This window comes from Labeo rohita, chromosome 20 (genome assembly GCF_022985175.1).
Source record: "Labeo rohita strain BAU-BD-2019 chromosome 20, IGBB_LRoh.1.0, whole genome shotgun sequence".
In the NCBI taxonomy this organism is placed as follows: Eukaryota; Metazoa; Chordata; class Actinopteri; order Cypriniformes; family Cyprinidae; genus Labeo; species Labeo rohita.
The window spans coordinates 17543431-17562448 of record NC_066888.1 but is presented as its reverse complement, the minus strand read 5'-3'; the positions used below and the strand labels follow the sequence as shown (position 1 = coordinate 17562448).

The following is a 19018-nucleotide window of genomic DNA, read 5'->3' as shown; positions in this document are numbered from 1 at the left end:
TCCCTTGGGTCGAGACCAATGCATCAGCAACTTCATATGGGCTTTTCTCTCGCTGTTTATCATCCTGATCGATGCGCCCAAGCCTCACTATTTAGAACAGACGGAAGAAACGCAAACACGTAACTGCGGAAATAATGCAACAGAGCAGAAAGCAACTCTTGTATTGATTACCAAGTCAGATTCTTTACTGATTAACTACGACACACCCGGAAATCAAAACACATTATAATGAAAGCAGAAAGCCTCAGGGCAAATGAACGGGTCTAGACGGGTGCAAAGATAACCTCAGTGACCTCAAAGTAGACTTGTTTGTTTGTAAAAACATCTACAAGAGGACGTGTACTGGTTGATTACACATCTTTAATACTTGCATTAAGACCATACAGCATGATTTTATTTCAACACAAAATCTGTCTGCTTGTATAAGCTTCTCTGTGTCCTCTGCACATGCTCTCTGTCGTATAATTTAGAGCAAAGAGTGAAATGACTAATATTTGATAATGAGTGCACTGTCTGCCTGGAAGAAAGGTCTGTCCTCAGAAGACTCCCTAGTCTCAGATGGCCCAACACACGCTATGTGTTTACCGAGAAATGATGGCTGCCCCAAAGAGATGACCTCCAGTGGCAAAGAGCGTCTAGCATGAGCGAACTCAATAATTGGACACTTGTGGATCTGTAGGGAATGTATGTAGGGACACTGAGATCCAATAAGGAGATGTTTAGACTCTTAAAAGGATAGTTCACTCAAAAAAATTGCTATCATTTACTCATCCATGTGTTGATACAAAAGATTCAAGTCTCTGTACTTTTTAGGTAATTTTAGGTAATATAATCTACTTTTAGATTACATTTAGATTACTTCTGACCTAACTCATTTATCACATTAAATTAAATTGGATAATCTTGTATCATATTGACATAAAAATACAAAGAGTAAGAAAATATTTTCCATTTGTTGTTATTAACAACATGAAGTGCATTAAACCTTTGTTAGTGAAGGAGCTGCAGGGGGTTTATGAGTTTAATGAAAAGCTAATAATTAATTAAATCATTTAAAAAAATGTTAAAATAAAATAAATTACTTTAAAATCAATAAAAACTTACTAAAAATATGACATTTTTTTGTTTACCTGTATGTCATGTGACCATAACCAATGTCAAAGAACCACTGAACATGCAAATGTGATACTTAAAATCTCAGGGGTATTTCAAGTAAATATGTTAGGTGAAAGAGGATCAGATGACAAAAAAAGCCTTCCAAAGACATAGAAATACATGGTTAAATAACCAACAGTGATAATTCAAATAAATTCAAATAAAAATCAATTTGTTCATCAGTAGTTGTTGCAATGTTGAAACACTTCTTAAACCAGAAATGATTTTTGTAAATTAGACTGACTAATGACTGATCTTTGTGTGAATGTCAACAAAATTTATAGACTTTCTGACTGTATATGCAGTTGGGAATCTGCAAAATGTTAATTATTTGACCAAAATAAGAGGGATCATGCAAAATGCATATTATTTTTTACTGACCTGAATAAGGTATTTCACGTGAATGACGTTTACATATAGTCCACAATAGAAAATAACAGTTGAATTCATAAAAATGACCCTGTTCAAAAGTTTACATACACTTGATACTTAATACTGTGCTGTTACCTGAATGATCCACAGCTGTGGATCATTTATTTTTTTTGTTTAGTGATAGTTGTTTATGAGTCCCTTGTTTGTCCTGAACAGTCAAACTGTCTGCTGTTCTTCAGAAAAATTCTTCAGGTCTCACACATTCTTTGTTTTGTTTTTTTTGAACCCTTTCCAACAATGACTGTATGATTTTGAGGTCTATCTTTTCACACGTCAGGAGCATCAGTGAGCATTTAAACCTTCTGTAATAGTTGCATATGAGTCCCTCAGTTGTCCTCAGTGTGAAAAGATGGATCTCAAAATCATACGGTCATTGTTGGAAAGGGTTCAAATACACAAAAATGCTGGGAAACCAAAGAATTTGTGGGACCTGAAGGATTTTTCTGAAGAACAGTGGGCAGTTTAATTGTTCAGGACAAACAAGGGACTCATGAACAACTATCACTAAACAAAAAGCACAGCTTTGGATCGTTCAGGTAACAACACACCATTAAGAATCAAGTGTATGTAACTTTTGCCCGAGGTCATTTTAATAAATTCACTTATTATTTTCTCTTATGGACTATGTGTAAACATATTCTGTGTGAAATATCTTATTCAGGTCAGTATTAAATAAAAAATAACATGAATTTTGTACGATCCCTCTTATTTTGGTAAAATAATTAACATTTTGCAGATTTTGCGAGGTGTATGTAAACTTTTAACCTCAACCGCAAGCAGTAGGCTATTTAGAAAGGACAGGTTAAAGGATGAAATAATTTATTGCTATTGTGTAAATAATATGTAATCATGCAATCCATAAAAAGTAACTGTGGTCTGTTTATAAGTATGTTAAAATGTAATTTAATCAATTTACAAGTGCTTCATTTTTGGAATCTGATTACGTAATCCAGATTACATGTAATCAGTTACTATCCAGCTCTGACTAGAAGATGCTTGCAAATGCATCCCTTGTGCTGCAAAATTAAATCAATCATGTTTTAACAGCTTATACACTTAGAAGTAAACACACAAAATGAAATCACTAGAAATGATGTGCATCATCTCATTAAAAGTTTTGCCACAAAATGCTTATTATACAACATTAAACGCACTGATGTAAAAGTTTGATGCGAGTACCTGTAACTTGTACACTGTGAACAGCAGTGTCTCCTGTCTATGATAAAGAAGCAGCAGACAGATATCAGAGGTTCAGCCTCATGAAGGCAGAGCGAACCAGGCCTATTAGATTAAGCTATTTTTGTACCTGCTCTCCTGTTTAATGGAGTTACATGGCTCTGGATAGCCTGGGCAAAACTGATTTTAAAATAAGATGACTGACAGGCTGCCAGATATAAAAAACAAACAATAATTCCATCTGAGTCAAGCTCTGCACATTTTTTGTAGACTGTCACAGAAGGAGCAAAGTCAGGGACTTTTAAGTAATTTACGAGAATTTTCAACTCCAGACTAATTCTTACCGCTCGGTTAGAGTATGGGGGCTCATCATTTTTTTATTCTCGCTCTCTCCTCGTTTGCAGTACCATCTGCTGATTTCCTCGTACTTGAAAGTTATCAGATATTACGCAAGCGAGAATTGGCTTCCACCGGCTTTGATTTCACACATATTTAGATGCCGTCGAGACGTGCATTCTGCAGACCCAGATCACCTAGGACTTAACTGAAAGCCCCCACTCTTTACCCCACTTTTATCCTTTGTTGCTCAAGCCACAGACCTCTTGCGTTTGATCGCAAGCGCAGGTAGGGAGGGCCTCCACTCTCCTTCTACAACGGGAAAGTCTACAAGCAGAGGGAGGGAGAAATCGTGGGCCTCCATCCCTGTGGGTGGCTCATCCACACTCATGACAAAGTGCATCCGAGCAAAGGTCAGTGCAGAGCCTGCAGGCAGCTGCTGCTTCCCCCATCCTACCTAGTTAGTCATACTCAAACAGGGAAAACATCACTCCATCATCCAATGACGATGAGTGGTGAAATGAAAAAAAAATAAAATAAGAGAGTACGAAGATGATTCAAAAGCTGTGGGGGTGTGGAAAGCTAGATGAGACGGTGAGGGTGATCGATGAAGGCGACTCTCCAAAGTCTCTGGCACACATCCTAAAGCCCTCTTTAATTAAAGCTAGGAGCCTGGTGCAGGGCCAGACCTGCGAGCACGTCCTGTCCGTTCGGTTGAGGGGATGTGGTGGAGCCAGACCGTGACTCCTGACATTCCACCACAACTCCTGACATTTGCCAGCGGCGTTGGACTGGATGCACAAAAGGAAGATCACGAGCTAGAAAGAAACATTACGTGACTTCAGCGGCGTCTTCTGTTTATGTATCTACGTACTATGCTTTTAGCAACAGTTTCTTTATTTGTATTTTCAAAACATGGGTTTCTCACAGCAGCCTTTACTACTCAGGATTTACAATGTGTTGGATCATCATAATAACAGTTGTTGACTTTAAATTTTTGAGTCACTATCGATTCATTAGGATATTAAGTAAAGATCATGTTTCAAGAATTTATTTTGTAAACTGCCTATGATAAAAACATCAAAACCTAATTTCTGATTGGTAAGATGCATTGCTAAGAACTTCATTTGGACAACTTTAAAAGCGACTTTCTTAATATTTTGAATTTTTGTACCCTCAGATTCCAGATTTTCAAATAGTTGTGTCTCGGTCAAATAAATGTTCCACACAGCTCATGCTACAGCCCTGAAATAGGAATGTCTGTGAATATTTTTCATAACACTTCTCCTCATTTATTTTGACCTTTGGTGAATACCGTAAGCTAATTTTCTCATTGTGCAGCCTGGTGCACTTTCATTATGGATTTAGACCTTTTGCCAAGTTTCTGAGTGAAATAACAGTTGGTCGTTTGGCTGCCTGCTGGCATCCCATCCAACATAAAAAGCTAATTAAATCAATAAGGAGAGCCCGATCCCGGAAACTGCTCAGAATGGCCACTGTAGTAGTAGTAGTTCACAATTCTCACCTTAATGAATTCCTTCCCTTAAAGACCAGGCCATATGGGTTTTCAAAACATATAATTTTTGCAGTTTGTAATGGAGCTATCCTTCAATGTAAACAGTCTGCAAGGTTGTTAATCAAGAAAAGTGTATGATATATAAAGATATTGTCTCTCAAAAGGAATTTTGGAATCTTCTGCCTGTTACCGATCTACGTCACTGGGTAACACATCTGCATAATCCCCCCCCCTGCCTGCAAAATACAAACAGTCTGACCTGCCCACAAACACTTCCGCTAGTTAGTGTGTTTACATACATCAAGAACATACAGTGTTCTGCGCTGTGAAAGCAAGTTTTTGTTTCCATTGCCGAAAGTTAATGTGAAGAATCAGTGGTTAAAATTAATTTTTTTCATGGTACCAAAGCAATACAATTCAAACCTTTTGTTGTGCTTGTCATTTTACAGAGGACTTCGCTTTTATCTTTTTCAATTTTGAATCTTCTTTATTTGAACCAACAAGCATCTCCGAACCACAATCTGTACGTACGATTGATACGGTATGTGTACATTTTTAACTGAGTGCTCAAAAAATCTAGTTTTTTTTTGTGCTAATATGTGATGTTACCTAGTGCAGCTTTAGGTTTCTAGGTAAACCACGATATTACTGTCATGCTGAAATAATTCTGATAAATCGCTGTGAACCCACTATTTCCTAAGAATGTGTCGATTAATGTAGACTACTGTTGTTCTAATAGTCTTTAATAATAAAGAATGTAACTTAGACATGTTTTGGTTTACAAACTTTGTTGTTTCATCAGTTAGTCACGTTAGCACTCGGCTAATATATCCACCATTAATGTTTTGTTATGTGTTTACAGTTTAGCAGCTAAACTTTAGCTGTGGGCACAATTTGCTTGCTATATTATTGTTTTAGGTAAAGGTGCATCAGGGTTGCCACTTTTTCACAACAAAACCCGCCCAATTGCTACTCAAAACTAGCCTAATTGCGTTTCGAGGGGGGTGTAAAATACACGCTTTTTATAGAGGTTCCCCTGGTAAATTCGCATTTTAGGGGCTAAATATGATATTATTGGGGTTTCTTCAACCCGCAACATCAAAAACCACAAACTTGGCAACACAGATGGTAGTGCACGCTAACTTGCTTAAGTACTCCTCTTTGTACCAATCACAACAGGCTTGGGCAGCTGACCAATCAGAGCAGAGTAGGCTTATGGAACAGAGGGGTTTACAGACATTACGCTCAGGACTAACCGTTTTGAAATCATTGACAAATGGCTCTATGTATAAATGTATATTCTGGCAAACTTACGTTTTCTGACCTTAGATGCATTTAAACCTGTTGTAGGGGACTCCAACACTATTAGGACACTTTAAAAAACCATATGACCTGCTCTTTAATTATATACAATTGTTATAGATTCAAACAATAGACCAACCTGCTGTACTGTAGTAACTACAGAGATCCAATTCCACCTGAATCAGACATTTCGTATGCGTTTTTTTGTATTTTTCATCCTAAAAATTGTCACACGCAGAAACCTCACACACTTTGTCTGACAGTATTAATTAATTTGTTCCGAAAAAATTGCAAAACAATACAAAAGAGTCTTCAAGCAGTGAGGATGATTTTGTTCTCCTCTCTCTTCTTAAAAAGAGGAAAAAAGAGGAAATATTGGTTCCATCCAATCCTGAGATTGCGTAGAGAGGAAGAAGAGTTCCACATCCTGCGAGATTATCCCGAGCAATTCAAAGTTTATTTCAGGATGACACTGGCTCATTTTTGATGCTTTGCTACCAATGCTGGAGCCACATATTAAAAAGAAGACCACCAATTTCCATAAACCAGCTGATCCTGAACAGAGACTGGCAGCCATCTGCCATAACGTGAGGTCATACTTATTTTTTAACATATGAAAATTTCTGACAAGACTCAATTCAATAATTTTAACGTAATTCAGAAAATGAATCCCATTTGATCAGCACTTAATGATTAGGGCTCTGACATGCTTCCAGTTCTTTTATAGTATTTAAGATTAATTATTTTTATAATTTTCTACAATTTAAAGTCACAGTGAAACACTAGTAGCTATAGATCTTTACTTCCATTTAAAACAGCTTATCGAAAAAGAAAATGAAATGGGCCGGGACTTAATTCTGTCCATCAATTGATTACATTTTGGCCAATGCACTCAAAAATAGAGGCAGATTAGAATACAAGCTTTCAACTAATTGTAAGAAAGGAGCAAAGTTTAAGCAGACTAAATTTGACTATTTTAACTGAACTGAGCTGAATGATGACATCACTGAATTCAATGATGAACTGACTTTAACTGAAAATTGAGTATTTACTGTTGTCCTTTTGCATTATTGACACACTATTTTCCTATTTAATACTGTAAAGCTGCTTTGACACAATCTGTATTTTTAAAAGCGCTATATAAATAAAGGTGACTTGACTTGACTAAATGATTAGACATATCGGGCTTAAGTAACAAGTTTTTTATGACATTTTCATTAATAATTCTAAGGTTAAAAAACGCTCACAGGCATTTAGAAAATTCCAAATGAGCATTTATAATAACCAAAAAGTTTGGATATGAGTTTGTAAAGGATGCTAGACCAGAAACACAGCCAACCATCAAACGTTATCCTGAAACAGGCCTGTTCACACAGGTGGCAAAACAACTCAACAAAGACATGACACAATGTACAAAGTACATGACATTAAATCTTGATTCTAATCATGGCAGCAATTTGTTTTATCTCTAGAGATATGTGCTTATTCCAGATAGGAGCAGTTTTAAAACCCCAGTATGTTACTCCTACCTGGCACTTTACCTACTACCTTTTTGCTGTAGATTTTTTCAACGCATTACCATAAATGCAGTGAAGTGTACTGTATCATAAGATAGCTGGCAACCCAAAAAAAAATCTGTAAAGCACAGAAAAAGCTGCATCATGAGAATCGTGATCAGCCTGTCTAGTATGTAATTAACCTAAACTGGAAAGTATTAATCAGCAGTGCATAAAAAAGCTTTATGGCCTCCCCTCTATTCTGAGACTATTTGAGGGTCTTGAACTCAGCTTAGCGCACGTCGTGTGCACAGAGCAAGTGCATGGCTTTCCGCCAGTGATTGTCAATCTGCTAATGCTCCTAGATTACCAATGTCCTCTCAAATAAGACAAACTGGATCATGGGGAATCAATCCATGTAACATTAGCAGATAGGCTCGACAACACATTGGACAGAGGGGAAGGTGAATGTACGAGTGTGTGAGTAGAGGTGAGCGGCTCCTGATTCATCAGATTCTCTACTTTATGCCAGGTGAATTTCTCAATTTCACAGTCAGCGAAAATGTCAGTGGATGTTACACCCCTCATCCTTCTGCGCTATGGTCCAGGCATCAGACAGCGAACAAGATCATGTGAGTATGAGGGAAGGTAGCTTTAAATGTCCTCTAGTGTTTGGAAACATATTTGAACAATAACTAAGAATATACACACCTCACCTGTAACTTCTGATTCACTGAGAAATAAAACAAAACGAGGCACTATAATATTTCATTGTGAGTGATCATGTTAGCACTGCATGGTCACTATCATCTAAGCGTGCCGGGATCTTCGATCATGCACCTATTCTCATGCATTGTTTTATAATGTGAGACAGTAAGGCTGCCTTCTTACTGTGCAGAACAATTTTACACTTCTGACACAGCAATTTTCCCTATAGCAAGATATCCTTTGAATAATTCAGAAGTGTGATAAGAGGGAAAATTTTCTGCAATTGGTCACAGTACAAGCAAAAACATTGCCTGGTATCTCAGAAATGAGCCGTCACCTGCTGTGGTTTCACCTGATGGAAAGATACGGAAAGACAGATTAGTTTTGCTTTATTTGTGTTTTGTGTTACAATGTGTTTTTGATTTGGCTACACTTAATTACTTCCTAAGACGCCGAAACGCTTAATTAATGTTGACATGCTTTGAATTAGCATAAACAGGCAGATACACTTGCAAGACAAAACAGCCTTCTGGACAGGGAGACATTAGCTTTGCTTTTTCTCTCCTTTACTTTGATTGTCAGGAGGGGGAGTCTAGCCGACAGCCCCGGAGGGAGAACGCCTGACAAGAGGAGAGAAGTACTTGCCATTTCAAAGCTCTCCGTGTTATCCTGTTGTTTTTAGGCAGCCACTTTCTGCCTAGATTAAGGAATAACATCACGTTCCCCAAAACAACTAGTTTATGTAATTGTTTATGAGTAGAGTAGCTTTATTAGTGATAAAAAACTACCAAAACAAACCTTTGATCTTAAGATATATATACTAGATGTATGATTAAAAGATCTAAAGATACAAGAAACTTACAACCAAGAAAAGCAAAATAAAGACTGTTTTCGTGCTATGTCAAATAACAGAGTTGAAGTCATAAGTTTACATACCCCTTTTAGAATCATTAAAAATGATTATTTTACCAAAATTAAAGGGATCGTACAAAAAAAATGATATTTTTAATTTATTACTGATCTGAATAAGATATTTCACATAAAAGATGTTTACATATAGTTCACAAGAGAAAATAATAGTTGAATTTATAAAAATTACCCCGTTCAAAAGTTTACATTCCCTTGATTCTTAATACCGTGTTGTTACCTGAATGATCCACAGCTGTGTTTTTTTGTTTTTGATAGTTGTTCATGAGTTCCTTGTTTGTCCTGAACAGTTAAACTGCCCACTGTTCTTCAGAAAAATCCTTCAGGTCCCACTAATTCTTTTCCAGCATTTTTGTGTATTTGAACCCTTTCCAATAATCACTGTATGATTTTGAGATCCATCTTTTCACACTGCGGACAACTGAGGGACTCATATGCAACTATTACAAAAGGTTCAAACACTCACTGATGCTTCAGAAGAAAAAAAACATGCAACAAGAGCTAGGGGTAAAAACTTTTGAACAGAATGGAGATGTGTACATTTTTCTTATTTTGCCTAAATATCTTTTTTTTTTTATTTAGTACTACCATTCAGAGGCTACAGAAGATAGTTACATGTTTCCCAAAGAACTAAATAAGTTCAATTTACCCTGATCTTCAAAAAGTTTTCACCCCCGGTTCTTAATGCATTGTGTTTCCTTCTGAAGCATCAGTGAGCATTTGAACCTTCTGTAATAGTTGCATATGAGTCCCTCAGTGTGAAAAGATGGATCTCAAAATCATACAGTCATTGATGGAAAGGGTTCAAATGCACAAAAATGCTGGAAAACCAAAGAATTTGTGGGACCTGAAGAATTTTTCTGAAGAACAACAGGCAGTTAAACTGTTTTAGGACAAACAAGGGACTCATAAACAACTATGTTTATACCTAATAAAAAAAAATAAATAAATAAAAAAAAAAAACAGGTGTGGATCATTCAGGTAACAACACAGTATTAAGAATCAAGTGTATGTAAACTTTTGAACCAGGTCACTTTTATGAATTTACCAATCATTTTCTCTTGTGGACTATATGTAAACATCTTTTATGTGAAAAACCTTATTCAGCTCAGTACTAAATAAACAATAACATGAATTTTGTATGATCCCTCTTATTTTGGTAAGATAATGAACATTTTTAATGATTCTGAAAGAGGGATGTAAACTTTTGACTTCAACTGTATATATTGTATATTTTTCATTTAATTTATATGAATATTTTAAAGATTACCTTTAAGTGTGTGTTAAATCATGACAAGAGTCATGTAAAAATAGAGGAAATCCCACTCTGCCACTGCAAACAACATTTTGACTGACACGTAGGTTATCACCATAAAAATAATATTAAATTCTTTACACCTTAAGGGAGAAGCCTGTAAAGATGGGCTCTTACGGCTTTCAGGTTACTATAATTTGTCACAATGACGATCTTAGTGTCTCTGAACACCTCCATGAGGTTGGCAGAGTCAGCCATGTGTTTCTGACTGCCACACATGCCCTTTTTTGGGCTTAAAAAGAGTGTGTTCTTTTCCAAGAGCCCAGGAGCAATTCCATCTAATCTACTTCCCCTCATCTACATCCTCAGCAGTTGCGCTAAAAATAGATTCAGACTAATCTCGAGATAAAATGTGTACACTTTAGTAATATTCTGCGTTCAATCAGGACTATGTGTCTGCTCCAATACAGTTTATTACAGTTTATTATCCATTGCTGTGTGATAAATGGGCTGCTTAAAAAACATCACGTTGCTTTATTTGTATCAGTCTGGTCTTTTTAGCTTGATGGAATGTCAATTACTACTTAAAGAATCTGTGTATCCACTAGAATGCTTCCGATATTCAGCCTAAGTCAAACTTAGGTTTTTAATCCTACTATTAGGTTTAGGGCAGTAGCGCTTCTTATTGCAATCATGCCCTCTGAAACCGCCTTTCCTTTTCCACAACTAATACATTCCTCAGTTTAAACCTTTTATCGCTGCTTCAATAACGACAGGTGTGGGAGTCCTCATTAAACGCAACTTCCTCATGAATAATTTTAATAAGCTAATGTTAAAGCCATTTCACCCCTAAAGGCAAAGCCTGTCACCAGCCTTCAATTGGTTACTTATCAAAACCGCCTTTTACGGTTAAATCCTCAGCGCTCGTGCGGTTGTTAATAGCTATGTTGCATTTCGCCCTCAAAACATTTCATGTCACAGTATGAAAACATAATATTAAAGCCTCTCAGGCTGTTCATGCAAGGTATTGATTTTATTCGGTTCATATCTGAAGATGTACAAGGCATGTATGCATGAGGCAGGTATTGATGCAAGGCACATACTAATGTATTTGTCATAAATTCTTACAAATGTTTTTCTCCAAGAGCTTGCCGTTGTTGTGAGAGTACATTACTCAGAAGGCTAAAACTCCAGAGGCAGATTGATTTCACAACCCTTTCAATGCTGAGGCCTCATTGATCTGGCTTTTCTCAGCGCCTGACAGGGACCCCTGATGACAAATCTAAAATTTCCACCTCCTGTAATGAAGGGGATTGAGCTTTGTGTCAATTGCAAACAGCAACATAGTTTCCGGCCACGTCCATTTCTCAAAACGGGAGGTGTCAGGAAATGAAAACTGTTTCAGCAAGAAGGCCAATCTATTAAACTGCTTATAAGCTACCTTCAAAAGACAGCCACAAAATCTGATTAAATGAACTCGCCTGTCTTTCTGGCAAAGCGTGCAGCCACAGCCAATTCATTCATTTTGGGGGATTGAACTCACTGCAGATTCTCACAACATAACACTGAGATAAAATCACACTTGTTAGAGGAAATCCTAGATTGCAAGATTTATGTTTGATGCACAGAAATACATAAACACCTCTCTGAGGTGATGCAGAGAAATGCTTTTGAGCTTACAAACTGTAAACATCTGCAGAGGTCAAAATTTGCCAATGTTATGAGCCATTTGCTATTCATAGTTTGCACATGACGTCACAGCCTTATGGGAATTCCCACCTGGAGGGCAAAACAAGGCTTTCTTCTGCTGCCAGCCACTAAGCACTAATGTACTAAGTGATATTAAATAGTATACACGCTATTACTGATGCCTACTATATACAGCAGATGCACCCAGAATATAAATGTGACATGCCGGAAAACCATTTAAAGAAAAGTCCTAATGTGTCTTTAAGACATTGATTTTAGAGGACCAAACTCAATACCTTCCCTTATTAATAAAACATACTATGTCCAGGCAAGCAGATGAATCCAGAATATGAACCAGCACACAAAGTTTCATGTTCAGCATTTTCGCATAGAAAACCAATTTAGTAAGAAAACGCTTAACATGCATTTTAGCATGTTGCACTCATATTCTGATCTCATCTGGCTGCCTGTATATAGTAGGCCTTATAAATACATTTTTTTTGCTCACGAAATAACGTAAGCAAAAAAAAGGTCCATTGCCAATAGCGTAGCAATTCACACAGAAGCCACTTTCAAACCAAGCAGCTTTCTGTTCATACAATGGCCAAATCAGTCTGAGCTGAACATTCTTTAAAAAATAACAGGTCATACAGCTTTGAAATGACATGAGGGTGAGTAAATGGTAACTAAATTTCAATTTTTTCTTTGAAAGGACAGTGGAGATGAGACAAGAAGTGAGTGGGAGCGAGAGAGGGGGGTGGGATCGGGAAAGGTCCACGAAGCGGGATTCGATCTCAGGACACCCGAGGCACAACTGCACCATATGTCAGCACACTGCCCACAAGGCTATTGGCGCTGACAGAATTTTGATTTTTGGATGAATCATCCCTTTTGAAATCAAAAATATGTTAGCCTTAAGGTTGTCTATAAGATAGTGTGTTTCAAAACAATGACAAAATGTGCATATATACAAGATATAAGCATTTAAAACTTACAGTCTCTAACTTCCGCCAACACGGATCAATGATTCTGATGACATCACCCTGCACTTCAGCTTCTCATCAAACTTTCTGTCCAAACAAATGCTCTCTAGAATCTGAAGCTTCCCGCCCCCTACACTATAAATAGACGCTGAAGCTGTGGCTGAAATCGGTCACTTGTTCACAGAAATAGTATTTAATAATAGGCACGTAGTCCACTATATAGGAGATCAATCCAGTATGCTTTGCTTTGGGGCGAAAGAAGTCTGGTTTCACGCAAACTGCCGCAGCGCACAAAGTCTGTTCTGGTCCACTGAAACAATAGCACGAAGTGCATCATATGCACGATTCAGCGCAGACCAAAAAATGTATCTGACTCATTTGAATTCTACACAAAATGCTATATTTTATAGCGATATGGATGAGATTGTGGCTGTCATAGGCTGGCAAATGCTGCTTTACTGAGCTCAATGGCTCCAGCCCAAGCTGTGATAAGAACAAAATACTAATGGCCATTTAAAAAAGGGGGTGGGACTGCTTAATATGTCCCACCCTGTCTTCCTGTTTCAGTTGAAATGACGTCATAATAACACTGCGTGTTTCAGAATGTTTTAAAATGTCCTGCTGTTTCTAGTGATTGAAATATCTTGGCAGGTAATGTTTACGGATAGCAAGTGCCTAAAACTTGCAGTTTGTTCCCATATCTTGTTTTTAAATACTTGTGGCTTGAAACATAGACAGTTGACAGGCTTGAGCTTGAGTTCTATGGATGTTTAGCCCTCTGGGTCTCCGTGCCAGTCACATGACTGAAAACTACGAATTAAGACTGCAGAGACATTAGAGGGTTGCACTACTCACCAGTTGGAGCCAGAAGCCTTGGGGGTGGTGGAGGAGGGGGTGGAGGGGGTAACGGTGGGTATGGCCTACACTGGCATGGCAGCTGGCAGCTCCCTTCCAGCGGTGCCACTGTGGTTCGGGAGCATGATTTCTGGAGCTCCCCTCTCGCAAACTAGGGTGAAAAACAGAGCACAACTCAGATTAGTGTTTTTGTCCCTCTCATCATCATGCCATGTGTAGCACTGCAAAAACTGCAATAGTAAAATGAGATTTTCCGCAACAGCCCTTGGAATTTACAATGAAGAGAGCATCACAAGCACTCTTTCGTATTTTCTCTCTGCACGCTGGCGAATGGGAGCTCCCTCCCACTAAAGTGGAGAATGAAGGGTGTGTGGAGGCTGAGGTCTCTCAAAGAGAGCACCCACCCACACCGCTGAGCCTCGGACCCCCAGAAGAGTGGGAGTAACGAGGGGTGAACCCTGACACTGCCTCCCCCTAATAGGCCATCCAGGAAACACTTCTGCTAGTCTTGTCAGCACCGTTGCCACAGGGGACAGTAGGAAAGCACCAAAAGCCATGTCTCCAGAACTGAACACAGTTCAATATCTATGACTTTAACTGGTGCTGAGAGGAGGGGGTGCTCTTTAAATAAAATGTAGTGCATATTAGTGCACTAGACTAGTAGTAAATACTACTACTGTAGTAATACTAGATGCGTGAGGTCAAAATATGTGACCCTGGACCACAAAACCAATCATAAGTCACACGGGTATATTTATAGCAATAGTCAACAATATATTGTGTGAGTAAAGCCGACTTTTATGCCAAAAATCATTAGGATATTAAGTAAAGCTCACGTTTGATGAAGATTTTTTTTATTAGTAATATGCATTGCGAAAAACTTCATTTGGACAACTTTAAAGGCGATTTTCTCAATATTTAGATTTTTTTCCACCCTCAGATTGCAGATTTTCAAATAGACGTATCTCAGCCAAATACAGTCCTATCCTAACAAACCATACGTCAATGGAAAGCTTATTTACAGATCTCAATTTTTAATAAAATACCCTTATGACTGGTTTTGTGTTCCAGCGTCGCACATGTCCATAGATGTTTTATTTTCAACCATTAAGGGCATCAAAGTGAAATCTTCCTCAACTATTCTCTAAATGTAAACATAGTGATTAAACTATCATAGGTTAATGACTTATACACATATGTAATGTATGATTTATTAGTTGTCAGTTGTATCTGACAATGTATAGGCATACAAATACATAATTAGAAATCTAAATAACTAGATATATGAATAAATTTGATCAATCTCAGCGCAGCAGAGAATCACACAGTGACCGTTTTGCAGGTGCGCATTCCCGACGCTCAGTTATTGAACCTGACTATATTGACTATGAATTATTATAAACGACTTAAGTGCTCAGTCCAACTTACCTGAAATAACGGAAGAAACAGTGAGAGGAAACAGTGACTTAACAAAAACGGCAGAAAACCCAAACTGAGCGGCAATAAATTTCGGATAAACATTCCTCTTCTGTCTCTTCACAGTCCACCTGGCGAGGACGCGAGTCTGGGGCGCATAAAAGTCATTTATTATCCGCTTCTCAAGGCTTACCAACGATGTCTTCCCCGAGTTTGAGCAAATACGATCTCTGAAACATTCTCGTCCAATTAAAGCTACAATAATTGGTGACATGGAAGGGTTCGGAGCGACATAGGAAGGACGCTAGCGCTGTTTCTAAGGAAAGTTGTTGATCCTCCGCCGTATCCACCACACAAGAGTTGCAAAGCAAAGTTCTCTCCGTGCGCGATTCTGTGTGAGCCGAGCGCTGAGTCGGGATTCATTTCTTGCCAGGCATGATGAGATGATGTCAGTTTATGACACAGAAGTTACTGACACGGAGAACCCACGCTGACTCGGTTAATCGCTCGGACGCCGGTGCTCAAGTAGGTCCCAAAACTGTAGACCGGGGATTCACCTCTTCATTACTTGTACAGCACCACCTGACGTGAAGGCGTCCAGTGAGAGACGCGCGCAAAGATAACGCACTATTATTAATGTGCTCGCCATTTACATTAGCGACGTAGTCACACGTTTTCTATCGCTTCCGGACGGAGATAAAGCGATGTATTAAACGAGGACCCTTAGGGTTACGTTTGGTTAGGTCACGGCGTCAGACAGTGAGCGTGCATTCGGGGCGAGTTGGATGTACTCTGCAGAGTAGACAGACACGGAGCACATGAGGCAGTGAGGGAGAGAGCCGAGGGGGAGGGGGGCAGTTTGCCATCCACTGCTTTTGTTTAGGTGGCAGAATTTTAATTTTAGCTTGCGTGGTACATTAAAGGACGTTTTCTGGGGATGTATTTTACCATCCAAATGGGATTTGATTAACAGCGGGAAAATAATGTTTAATTAAGAGACTTCAATAAATGATCCAAATGCCTAGTTCTGAAATAGGACATGCAAGCCAAAATAGAGAAATTGTAACTGGCAGTAAAAGTGCGGGAGCAAAGTGCAGTGAAGTGTCGAACAGGAGGTGCGGGTGCCATGCACTTCGTGTCTGACTGTTGGTTGATGGAACAAAAACGTGGGTATTTTCGAATTATTTTATGACAAAACAATGCACAGGTGCTAAAACTACAGTTTTGTCCAGGTTAAAGCTGTTTGCAGTGATATTTCAAGTTTTCAAGTTATTGGTTTTTGCATTAGATCATGGAGGCAATGCAACATACTATTTTGTCACTTCTGTTTGCTTATATGTGCATTTTTATTTGTACATTTTCTGTTCATTTAAAACAACAGAAACAAGATTTTTACTTAGTAGGTAGGGTGTCTTTTGTACCTGGATGTCAATAAGCTAGCATAACATCAAATAAATAAATAAATAAACCCAAAACATGATACTGTGTAATAAATGTATAATAAACATGTTATATATATATATATATATATATATATATATATTTATTTTTTATTTATTTTTTTTTTTTTTCTCTTCTGCTTAACAAGCCTGCATTTATCTGATCCAAAGTACAGTAAAAACAGTAAAATTGTGAAATATTTTTACTATTTAAAATAACTGTTTTCTGGTTGAATATATATTTTAAAATTAAATTTATTCCTGTGGTCAAAGCTACATTTTCAGCATCATTACTCCAGGCGTCACATTTTTAGTAATTTTTTTACAGTTTAATATTTTTTTTCAGGATTCTTTTTCAGGATTGTTTTTTTTTGGGAAATTTTTTATAGAAGTTAATACTTTTATTCAGCAAGGATGCTTTAAATTGATCTAAAGTGATAATAAAGACATTTATAATGTTACAAAAGATTTCTATTTACAGATATATGCTGTTTTTTTTTACTTTCTATTCAGCAAAGAAACCTGAAAAATTCTACTCAGCCGTTTTTTAACATAATAATAATAATAATAAATGTTTTTTAGCAGGAAAACAGAATATTAGAATGATTTCTGAAGGATCATGTGACTGGAGTAAGGGTGCTAAAAATTCTGCTTTGAAATCACAGGGATAAATTACATTTTAAAATATATTCAAATAGAAAAGAGTTATTTAAAAAAAAATATTTCAAAACATTAGTGTTTTTTCTATAGTTTGCATCAATTAAATGCAAGCTTGGTGAGCAGAAGAGTAATGTTCTTTAAAAAACATTAAAAATAATCTTACTGTTAAAAAACTTTTGACTGGTAGTATGTATATTTAAGATTATGGAAAGTACTGTACGTTATAGACAGTACTGTATATTGATATAAGACAGTATTGAACAGACAATGTGTCTGTATGTTGTAGGCTTTTTTTATTCATGAAAAATTAAACATGGCATCAATTCTACATAAGATCCATATGCCTAGTAAGGATTTAAATAGAAACAAAAAGGTCTCACGAATGTCAGTTATATATAGACAAATTATCAGCGAGATCTTTTTTGTAATCTGAAATATAATTCAAGTTTAATTCCTTCTCCCACCTCTTCCTCTACCAAACCGCAGTGTGTGGTGACAGCTTACACTTTTGCACTAAAACCCCCTCCTTCTTCAGATTTAATTAGACTGAGAAGCCCTCTGATGTGATCATCCTAAATGAGGTTGCTCCACTAAATCACCAAAGCAATAAATTCTACCCAGAATAAATTGAATCTTAATTTATAGGTCTTGTTTTATGGACTGAGTCAGAGTCTGCCAGCACCTCAGACACCATGTCTCCAATGTGTTGCTTCTGTTTAATTACAGCGATCATTCATTGGCTCTTAAATATGAACCGGTCGGATATTTTGATTTATTCACTTGGTAAACACCACCAGGATTATTTAGTGCAGTTTAAATGCACCTTTATTTAACAATCTGAAAGTAATCAGAGTAATTTGAAATATTATTTAGTCAATACTTTATAATAAAACCCACCTCCCTGGGTTTTCTCTTCAGAAAAGATCAGAAAACCAATGCATAGCTATTAGAAATGCAGGCTCCATACATGCGTTCTCCAGAGTGCTGGACAAATGTAGTCAATAGGAATCAATGTGAGTGCTTGGTTTTAGTGATAGGCTCTAGTCCAAGTTAATGCCATTTCATTAGTTGAGACATTGCGTACTGCAGAGTAGATTAGAAATAGGAAGAGGGGTCGCCGAACAGGGAGGGCTGCATTCAGACAATAGCTGATCCTACAGCTTGATGCCAGGAAGTCCTGCTTGTTCTGCAGCAGTCCTCTCCCCTGCCTGCTGACCAACCCTAAAGGGTGCTGTAATCTAGTTAAAAAAGAGATTGATGGCTCTGTGTACATTAAGGTAGATCTGTCCGATTGTTCATCCAATTGAGTCCAGGCCATTAGGCCCGTGTTCAATCAAGATGAGCTCACGCTGCTTCTTTTCCTTCCTCTCCGTCTTTTTCGATTTGTGTTCCTTATCTCCCGGACTTCTTTATTTATTCTTCCTCACCTAAAAAAACCCCTGGTCTATTCTGGGCTTTTTTTCTGCTGAAGACGGAATTGAATTGTGAATCAAACTGGCTGCAGTAGGTATTCTCTTTGGCAGATTCAATAAGGATTGAAGGAACTTTGCACCTTAACAACCCCATAGTTCTGTCTAGAGTTGGCGCCAGCTTCATGGCAATAAAGCAGTTCTGCAGACCACCTGAATGCTCTCTGTAGACAGTATGTCAATGGTGTTGCTATAAAAGAGATC

At 37.6% G+C, this 19018-nt stretch overlaps 1 protein-coding gene across 1 annotated transcript in view; it reads right to left on the bottom strand.

Annotated features, from left to right (window-relative positions):
- prima1 (proline rich membrane anchor 1) overlaps positions 1–16024 on the bottom strand; it is a 33547-nt gene extending 17523 nt beyond the window's left edge. The window contains exons 1-2 of the mRNA XM_051137785.1: positions 15259–16024; positions 13831–13981 (exon numbers count right to left, since the gene is read on the bottom strand). Of these exons, the coding sequence (XP_050993742.1) occupies positions 13831–13981; positions 15259–15351 (244 nt within the window). The 5' untranslated portion in view covers positions 15352–16024. The remainder of the gene's footprint in view (positions 1–13830; positions 13982–15258) is intronic.
- Between the last annotated feature and the right edge of the window lie 2994 nt (positions 16025–19018).